Below are 10,591 nucleotides of genomic sequence, written 5' to 3' on the forward strand. Positions count from 1 at the left end.
AGGGTTGCTGGGTCTCAGAACAGGTGGTAACAATGGGGATGTGGAATTGTTGGATTCTGCTAGAGTTAAACTTTGGTTCCTTGGCAAATGGTCTTTGTTGGTACACTTCCTCCTATGGTTATGCCAGACAGATGGTGTTTTCTATATTTGTTTCTTTAGTATTGCTGCACAGTACATAATAAATGATTCCTACATTCTGACATAGTACATATTCAAAAAATGTTGTTGCCAGCCTGACAGGAGAAATGTATAATTTGTTATAAAGACAGAATCCTCTCTGCTGTGAAGGTATTGTTATACAGGGGGAAAAGGCCAACTCATGAATTTGCTTATACTGCAACCTCCTATTGGGATCATTGCCCTAATAAAATGATTTCCTTGTCTAATTTTATTCTTCAGTATCCTCAGTGGCATAACTTGACAATTTGATTTAAAAGTTCATATTCAGCCTGACATGGCTGTGGCGCAGTGGAGAGCATCAGACTAGGACGTGGAGGATCAGGTTCGACCAGGAGCCCAAGGTCACTGGCTTGGGCAAGGGGTCACTCGGTTTGCTGTAGCCCCCTGGTCAAGGTGCATATGAGAAAGCAATCAGTGAACAACTAGGGTGCTGCAGTGAAGAATTGATGCTTCTCGTCTTCCTTCCTGTCTGTCTGTCCCTATCTGTCCCTCTCTCTGTCTCTGTCACACACACACACACACAAAAAGTTCATATTCAAATAAGGCAAAGACATGTTATAAAAGAATTAGAGCCATGATATCTTCTCAGACAATGCAAGGCATTGAATTTTTGTCCAAATTAAGGGTAGAAGTTACATGATGATACTGATTACTTAAGATCATTTGATCATAGTTTAAAGGCCTATAAAAAAAGAAGACATGATTAAGATTTCACAACCATAGGAAGTTTATATACTTTAATATCAGGCCATAATGTCTTCATGTGAACTAATATATCTTACTTAACTGTAGATAGAGTGCAGAGCGCATTCCTAGAAGCTGTTGGCTGATGCAATGCTGTGAGAATACTCCAGCACCTGAAACCCTCCTAAGCACATACAGGAGGGATCTCGCCCACTATAAGGAAGTGACTCAGCGCCAACCAGGCAGCTCCCTGATCTTTTTAGCCGTTGGCTGTGAGGGACATGCTGTAACACCCTATAGGCTGAACCTGTGTATATAAGCTAGCTTACTTCCTGCATAAAGTGGGTCTGCGTCACTAAACCTGGTCCCCATAGTTGGGTCTCTGCATCTCCGTTGTCCTCGTTGGGTCTCTGCGTCTCCATCGTCCTCACCCCCGGTGGGGCTTGTCCACACTTAACATCCTAGTTTGGCTTCTGAAAATATTGTTAGTTTGTTGGAACATAGGAAATGACATATTTATTCATATTTCCTTCTAGAAACATTCATTTGCTTTCCTTAAAACTTGGGATTGATTAAAGTAGGCATCCTTGATTTGTTCTTAATTTCAGGGAGTAATAATTCAGTATTATGTTGGCCATAGGTTTTTGTAGATTACCTTTATATGTTTGAAGAAATTCACTACTATCGCTAGTTTGCTTAGTTATTTTTAATCATGAATGAATATTAAATTTTTCAAATGCTTTCTTTGTAGCCATTGAGTTGATTATCTTTTCTATTGATATGATGAACTTTTGCTTTTTAAAAATATTTTTATTATGGTAAAATGTATATAACATAGAAGTTCCCATTTTTTATTTCTTTTTGTATTTTTCTGAAGTGAGAAGTGGGAAAGCAGAGAGACAGACTCCCACATGAGCCCGACTGGGATCCACCCATCATGCCCACTAGTGGACAATGCATCTGGGGCGTTGCTCCATTGCAACTGGAGCCATTCTAGCACCTGAGGCAGAGGCCATGGAGCCATCCTCAGCGCCCAGGCCAAATTTGCTCCAATGGAACCTTGGCTGTGGGAGGGGAGGAGAGAGATAGAAAGGAGAGGGGGAAGGGTAGAGAAGCAGATGGGCGCTTCTCCTGTGTGCCCTGGCCAGGAATCAAACCTGGGACTTCCACACACTGGGCAATGCTCTACCACTGAGCCAAATGGCCAGGGCCAGAAGTTTCCATTTTTTAAGTGTATAGTTCAGTAGCATTAAGTACATTCACAACATTCTACAAACCATCACCACCATCCAGCTCCAGAAACTTTTCATCACCTCACACTAAAACTTGTACTCATTAAACAGTAACTCTCCATTCCCTCATCCACCAGCACTTGACAATCACTATTCTAATTTCTGTCACTATAAATGTGCCTATTCTAGGTACCTCAAATAAGTAAAATAATACCGTACCTTTGGTGTCTGCCTTATTTCATTTAGCATACTGTCTTCAAGGTTAATCCATGTTGTAGCATGTATACTTTTTAAGGCTGAATAATATTCCATTCCATATAACATTTTGTTATATCTATTCATCTATGGACTGTGGGATGCTTTCACTATGGGCAATTGTGAATAATGCTGATATGAACATGGGTGTACAAATATCTGTTTGAGTGTTACGTTCAATTCTTTTGGGTATATACCCAGGAGTGGAACTTCCAAATCATATGGTAATTCTGTTTAATTTTTTTTTTTTTTAGTAACTGTTACACACAGTGGCTGCACATTTTATATCCCCACCAGCAATAATGTTCCAATTTTTCAGTTCCTTGACCACATATGTTACTTTTGGGGTTTTTACTTTTTTATAATCGTCATTCTAATGGGTTTGAAATAGTATCTAATTGCTTTGATTTGAATTTCTCTAATGATTAGTGGTGTTGATATTTTTTTATGTATTTGTTGGTCATTTCCATATCTTCTTTGGAGATATGTGGTATTTAGGTCTTATGCCCATTTTAAAATTAGGTTCTTTATTTTTGGTCTTGAGCTGCAGGCATTTTTATATATTCTAGATTTTAATCTTTTATCAGATATATAATTTGCAAAAATTTTCTCCCATTCTGTGGGTTTTCACTTTGTTGATAGTTTTAGTTAATGAACACTGATTTTAATTTTAATGAATTCCAATTTATATTTATTTTCTCTTGTTGCTTCTGGTTCTGGTGTCATATCCAAGAAATTATTTCCAAATGCAATGTCATGAAGTTCTTTTCTGGTGTTTTCTGCTAAGAATTTTATGCTTCTAGCTCTTAAGTTTAGGTCTCTGATCCATTTAAGTTAATTTTTGTACATGGTGTAAAAGAAGAGTCTAACTTTATTCCTTTGCATGTGGAGAGCCAATTTTCCTAGAACTATTTATGGAGAAGACCATTCTTTCCCTATTAAATGGTCTCGGTACCTTTGTTGAAATTATTTGATCATACATGCAAAGGTTTATTCTGAGTTCTCTATTCTATTTCATGGGTTTTTAGATGTGTCCTTATGCCTGTACCTGTTTTGATCACTGTAGCTTTGCAGTAAGTTTTGAAATCAGGAAGTATGTCTAACAGCTTTTTCTGACCTGGGCCGGTTCACCCCTCCTTAGGCAACCTGGTGGTCCCCCGCTCCCGGGAGGTCACCATATTGATGCCGAACTTAGTGCGGACACCCGATCGGCATAGCGCACTACAGCCCAGAACTCCTGGGCTCAAGCGATCCTCCCGCCTCAGCCTCCGGAGTAGCTGGGACTACAGGCACGCGCCACCACGCCCGGCTCTAACAGCTTTTTAAAGTTGATTTTTAAAGAAAAAGAAAGAGCAAGAGTGAGAGAAAGAAGCATTGATTTGTTGTTCTACTTATTCATGCATTCATTGGTTGATTCTTGTATGTGTCTTGACTGAGGATTGAACCCATGTTCTTGGCCTATTGGGATGATGCTTTAACTGACTGAGCTACCTGGCCAAAGCCCAACCTTCCCCCACCCCTGCCCCAATATTCTGGCTATTCACAATTCCTTGAAGTTCTATATGAATTTTGGATGGCTTCTATTTCTGCAAAAAGAAAACACCATTGGAATTTTTATTGAAATTGCATTGTATCTATAGATCACTATGGATGGTATTAGTATCTCAACACTATTGAGTTTTTCAACCCATGTACATGGGATATCTTTCCATTTATTTAGGTCTAATTTAATTCCTTTCAGTAATGTTTTCTAGTTTTCATTGTACAAGTCTTTTGCCTCCTTGGCTAAATTTATTCTTAAGTATATTCTTTTTGATGCTATTGTAAATAAAATGTTTTCTCTCAATTCACTTTTATTTTGTTAGTATATAGAAATGCAACTGACTTTTGATAGATTTTTGCATCCTACAATTTTGAAAAATTGTTTTATCAGTTCTGTCATTTTTGTTTAAAATCTTTAGGATTTTCTATGTACAAGATTATGTTGCCTGCAAACAGATAATTTTACCTCTTTCTTTCTAATTTGAGTGCTTTTTATTGCCCCTTTCTTGCCTAATTACTCTGGTTAGAACTTTTAATATGCTGTTGAATAGATGTGGTGAATGCAAGCATCCTTGTCTTCTGATTTTAGAAGAAAATGTTTCAATCTTGGAAATACGTCATCTCGTTAGAATGCATATTTCTAGTGATTAATGATTGTGATGGTGAGAAATGCACTCACAGAAACCTTTCAATAGATACATTTAAAGCTCCAGGGGTGGTATGACCCAAAGGTCCTGCATGACGTGGTTGGCCTTGGAATAGCTAGCTATTGACTTCCTCCTCTGACTACCTTTCTAGAATTAAAATTGTCCACTGATAAATGTTCTGTATCAAATTTTTAAAAATAAAGTGTTAAAAAGTAGGTTTTTAATATATGGGTTTTTTTTTTTTTGTATTTTTCTGAAGTTGGAAACGAGGAGGCAGACTCCCACATGCGCCCGACCAGGATCCACCCGGCATGCCCACCAGGGGGCGATGCTCTGCCCATCTGGGGTGTCGCTCTGTTGCGATCAGAGCCATTCTAGCGCCTGAGGCAGAGGCCATGGAGCCATCCTCAGGGTCCGGGCCAACTTTGCTCCAATGGAGCCTCGGCTGCGGGAGGGGAAGAGAGAGACAGAGAGGAAGGAGAGGGGGAGGGGTGGAGAAGCAGATGGGCGCTTCTCCTGTGTGCCCTGGCTGGCAATCGAACCCGGGACTCCTGCACGCCAGGCTGATGCTCTACCACTGAGCCAACCGACCAGGACCAATTAATATGTGTTGAGGTAGTTTCTTTCTATCCCTAATTTGTTCAGTGAGTTTATCATGAAATGATTTTGAATGTTTTTTTCTGTATCAATTGAAATTATGTGTTTTTTCCCCTTCTGTTAATGTGGCATATTACATTGATTGATATTCATATGTTGAACCATCCTTATATTAAGTAATAATAGCTTTTACTTGATCATAGTATACAATCCTTTTACTATGCTGTTGTATTTATTTTGTTGAGAAATTTGCATCAATGTTAATAAGGGATATTAGTCTGTAGGGGTTTTTTTGTTTTTGTTTTTTGTAGTGTGTTTGGCTTTGGTATCAAAATAATGCTAGCTTCATAGAATGAGTTAGGGATTGCTTCCTCTTCTTCAATTTTTTGGTAGAGTTTGAGAAGAATTAGTGTTAATTCTCTTTAAATGTTTTGTAGAATTCATCAGTGAAGCCATCTGACCTTGAGCTTTTCTTTGGAAGGTTTTTAATTGCTTACTTAATCTCCTTACTAGTTACAGGTCTATTCAGAGTTTATATTTCTTCATGATTCAATCTTAGTAGGTTGTATGTCTAGAAATTTGTCCATTTCATCAATGTTATCCAATTTGTTGGCATATAGTTGTTCACAATAACCTTTTGTATTTCTATAAACCTGGTAGTATTGTTCCCTCTTTCATTTGATTTTAATTTTTTGAGTCCTCACTCTTTCTGAGTCAGTTTTCTCTATTGTTTTTCTATTCTCTGTTTTATCTTTGCTCTATTGCTTTTTTTTTCTTTTTTTGTTTGTATTTTTCTGAAGCTGGAAACGGGGAGGCAGTCAGACAGACTCCCGCATGCGCCCGACCGGAATCCACCCGGCACGCCCACCAGGGGGTGATGCTCTGCCCATCCGGAGTGTTGCTCTGTGCGACCAGAGCCACTCTAGCACCTGGGGCAGAGGCCAAGGAGCCATCCCCAGCGCCCGGGCCATCTTTTGCTCCAATGGAGCCCTGGCTGCGGGAGGGGAAGAGAGAGACAGAGAGGAAGGAGAGGGGTGGAGAAGCAGATGGGCGCCTCTCCTGTGTGCCCTGGCCAGGAATCGAACCCGGGACTTCCACACGCCAGGCCGACGCTCTACCACTGAGCCAACCGGCCAGGGCCCTCTATTGTTTTTTTTTTTCTTCTTCAGCTAGCTTTGGATTTAATTTGTTATTGTCTTTCTAGTTTTTTGGGGTGTAAAGCAGGGTTATTAATCTGAGATTTTTAAAAAAATGTGAGCATAGACAGCTATAACTTAGACTCACTATAGCATTTCATTTTCTTCTTTTTTGTGACAGAGACAGAGAGAGGGACAGGAAGAGGGGCAGACAGGGACACATAGGCAAGAAGAAGAGAGAGAGATGAGAAGGATCAATGATTTGTTGCATCTCCTTAGTTCATTGATTGCTTTCTCATATGTGCCTTGACCAGGGGGCTATAGCAGAGCAAGTGACCCCATGCTCAAGCCAGAGACCTTGGGCTTCAACCCAGAGACCAAGGGGTCATGTCTATGATCCCATGCTTAAGCCGGCAATCCTGTGCTCAAGCTGGTGAACCTGCAACTCAAGCCGGATGAGCCTGTGCTCAAGCTGGCAACCTTGGAGTTTTGAACCTGGGCCCTCTGTGTCCGAGTCGGACTCTCTAACCTCTGCACCATCGCCTGGTCAGGCTCACTATAGCATTTCTTGTAGAGCTGTTCTAGTGGTAATGAACTCCCTCAGATTTTGTATAGGAATGTCTTAAATTTCTACCTCATTTTTGAAGGACAGCTTTTTCCAGATGTAGAGTTGACAATTGTTTTATTCTTTCAGCACTTTAAATCCCACAGCCTTTTAGCCTGTAATGTTTCTGCTAAGAAATTTGTTGATAATCTTACTGATAACTTCTTATATGTGGTGAGTTGCTTTTCTCTTGATTCTTTAAAATTCACTCTTTGTCTTTGACTGGTTTTGATTATGTGTCTCGGTGTAGATCTGTTTGCGTTTATCCTGGTTATAGGTCATTGAGCTTCTTGGATTTATATATCCATGTATTTCTTCAAATTTGGTTAAGTTTCCATCCATTATTTTTTTGAATAATAACTGTTCCTTTCTCTCTTCTTCCTCCTCCTGGGACTCCCATTGTGTATATATTGGTCTGCCTGATGGTGTCCCATCAGTTCCTTGGGCTCTATTCACTTTTCTCTATTCTTTTTTGCTTTATATTATTTTCTCCTCAAATTTAATAATTTCAAATGATCTCTAAGTTTGATAATTCTTTCTTCTATCTGTTCAAGTCTTCTGTTGAACCCTTCCAGTGAATGCTTCAATTTAGTTACTGTAGCTCCAAAATTTGTTGTTTAATCATTTCCATCTCTTTGCTGATATTGTTTTGTCTCTATATTGTTTTGTCTCTATTTTTTGGAAACTTTTCCAAAAAAATAATGGATGGAAACTTAACCAAATTTGAAGAAATACATGGATATATAAATCCAAGAAGCTCAATGCCCTGTAACCAGGATAAACACAATATTTGAAGAAATACATGGATATATAAATCCAAGAAGCTCAATGACCTATAACCTTTTCCTGATTCCCTTTAGTTCTTTGTTCATGTTTCCCTTTAGCTCTTTTGAGCATATCTGACAATTGTTTTAAAGTCATTGCTAGGAAGACTGATGTCTGTGTTACTCCAAGAACTGTTTCTGAAGATTTATTTTACTTTGAGTGGGCCATAGTTTTCTGTTTCTTTGAATGTCTCATAAATGTTTGTTAAAAATTGGGCATTTAGAAAAGAAAAAAAAAGCCAGTTGTCTCAGTGTTTGTATATGAGCATGTATCATCTTTTATATTTAGTGAGCTCATGAATTGAGAACAGTCCAGGTCTTCTCAGCTCTTTTCTGGGCACTTTCTGTCTGAGCCTGTGTCTGTATTTTATTTTGGTTTCCCATGGCTGCTATTAAATTCTTGATTTCCTACAGAGTCTCATTCTAGCTTTTTCTAGGGGCCTAAAATGTTCTATTGTAATTCCTTTATGTGTTATGTTGTTTGTTTGTTTTTTTCTGAATTCACAGGTCTGCCGTAAGCTTCTACTTTGTATGAGTTTCACTGCTTGTCACTGCCTTCCATGGCTTCTACCATAAGATCCAAAATATGCTAATGCTTCCCATCTGAGCATTGAGTCAGGCAAGATAGCAACCAATCCCTCAAGTATCTCATGGACAGGCCAGAATCTTACAAACAAGTTCTACCCCAAGGGAGGGAGCTACTAATTAGGCTAACTCCTTTCAAACACACCACGCAGGGGAGTGGTTGGGCCGATGGGGAAAAAATGCCAAAAATTTCCTATTATCTTTAATGTGATATTTTACTTTTTAAAATTAAATTTATTGGGGTAATATGGTCAGTAAGGTCATGTAAGTTTAAAGTGCACATTTCTATGATACATGATCTGTGTATTGCATTGCGTGCCCACCACCCAAAGTCAAATCATTTGTCACTATATACTTGGCTCTCTTTATGCTTTACTATCTTCAATCCCTTCCCCTCTGATAGCTAACATACCATTGTCTGAGTTTCAGTTTTATATCCCACATATGAGTGAAATCATATGGTTCTTAGATTTTTCTGACTTATTTCACTTAGTCCATCCATGTTGTCATAAATGACAGTATTTCATCTTGTCTTTTGGCTGAATATTCCAGTGTATACATGTACCATATCTTCTTTAGCCAATCCTCTCTTGAAGGACATTTTGGTTGTCTCCATGTCTTGGCCACCACAAATAATGCTGCAATGAACACAGGGTTGCATATATCTCCGTGAATAAATGTTTTTGAGATTTTGGGTAGATAACCAAGATGAATTGATGGGTCATATGGCAACTCTGTTCTTAATATTTTGAGGAACTACTATATTGTTTTCTATAATGGCTGTACCAGTTTACATTCCCACCAGCAGTGAATGAGGGTTTCTTTTTCTCTACAACCTCTCCAACATTTATTACTTGTCTTGTTGATAATTGCCATTCTAACAGGTGTGAGTTAGTAACTCATTGTAGTTTTTATTTGCATTTCCCTAATAGCTAGTGAAATCGAACATCTTTTCATATCTGTTGGCTGTTTGTGTGTCCTCTTGGAGAGGTCTGTTTGGTTCCTTTGCCCATTTTTTAATTGGATTGTTTGGTGTTGAGTTGTATGAGTTTTTTATATATATTTTGTATATTAACCCCTTGTTGGGTTTTTAAAAAAATTATTTATATTTATTCATTTTAGAAAAGAGAGAGAGAGAAGGCGGGAGGAGCAGGAAGCATCAACTCCCATTTGTGCCTTGACCAGGCAAGCTTAGGGTTTTGAACCAGCGACCTCAATGTTCCAGGTCAACGCTTGATCCACTGCCACCACAGGTCAGGCATTAATGCATTCTTTATCTCATCTACTGCATTCTTCAGCTCCAGAATTTGGTAATTTTTTATAGTTTCAATCTCTTTGGTAAAGTCTTCCTTTGGTTCATTAATTTTCTTCCAGAGTTCATTGAATTGCCTTTTTGAGTTTATTTTGTATCTCATTGAGTTTCCTCAAATTGCTATCTTGAAATCTCTGTCATTTAAACCACAGTTTTTAATGACTTTCTTTGAGTTTGGTTTCTGGAGACTTGTCATTTTCTTCCTGGGTTACCTTATTTTTTGATGTATTATTCCTCTGCTAGCACATTTGAAGTACTGAGCTCTTGTTTAGTTACTGTTTTGATCCTAACAATTCAGCCGGTTGATATAGATTTTCTTTTGTTTTCCAGTAGATAATACGATAGTGCAAATTCTTGTTTTCTTTTATCTCTGTTACTTATGCTTTCAGGGTCTTGATGAGAGAAATGTTGCTTTTGTTGTGAAAATTGACTACTGGGTGATGGGGTGGTGGATTTCCCCACTGTGTCCAGGTTAGTTTGGTCTCAGGACACCACATCCATGGTGGGTGGTGAGGGAGGGGAGAGCCAGGCTCACAAGCCTGCAGCACTGCGTACTTGTTACAAATGGCTCTCACTGCCTCTGTGTTCGGTTCCTCCCCAGTGCTGCTACTGTGCTTTCTCATAATGGTGGGGGGGGGGGTGGCTTCTTAGGTACTGATGTTGCTTCTGTCCCTCTTACCCTCCACTGGGCCATAATGTGTGGGCTGCATTGTGAGAGCCACACACTGACTACACTGCTATGCAGCAGTTGCCAAACTACCTCTGTGGACACCATCTTTATTCTGCCTCCCCTACACATTCCAATACACCCACCTGCAAATGTACTTATCTGTGGATCTCTCAGGTGTGTTTGTGTTGAGATGAGTCTTTGTTAGATTGTAGATGTCCTACTCACTATAAATGTAAGGGGAGATACAAAGGAGTCTTCTCACTCTGCCATGATGCTTACATCTCTTTCTTTCAGTATATTTTTCTGTATGTGGAGCACACTTT

At 39.1% G+C, this 10,591-nt stretch overlaps 1 protein-coding gene across 3 annotated transcripts in view; it reads left to right on the top strand.

Annotated features, from left to right (window-relative positions):
* The window catches only part of LOC136400380 (testis expressed protein 56-like), a 28,589-nt gene that overhangs the window by 13,349 nt on the left and 4,649 nt on the right, over positions 1 to 10,591 (top strand). The window contains exon 4 of one of the 3 annotated variants that reach the window (XM_066376940.1): positions 400 to 1,194. The exons of the other annotated variants lie outside the window; for them this stretch is intronic. Within the exon in view, the coding sequence (XP_066233037.1) occupies positions 400 to 421 (22 nt within the window). The 3' untranslated portion in view covers positions 422 to 1,194. Of the gene's footprint in view, positions 1 to 399; positions 1,195 to 10,591 lie in introns of those variants that run through there. 3 annotated transcript variants of the gene reach the window in all.

This window comes from Saccopteryx leptura, chromosome 3 (genome assembly GCF_036850995.1).
Source record: "Saccopteryx leptura isolate mSacLep1 chromosome 3, mSacLep1_pri_phased_curated, whole genome shotgun sequence".
NCBI lineage: Eukaryota > Metazoa > Chordata > Mammalia > Chiroptera > Emballonuridae > Saccopteryx > Saccopteryx leptura.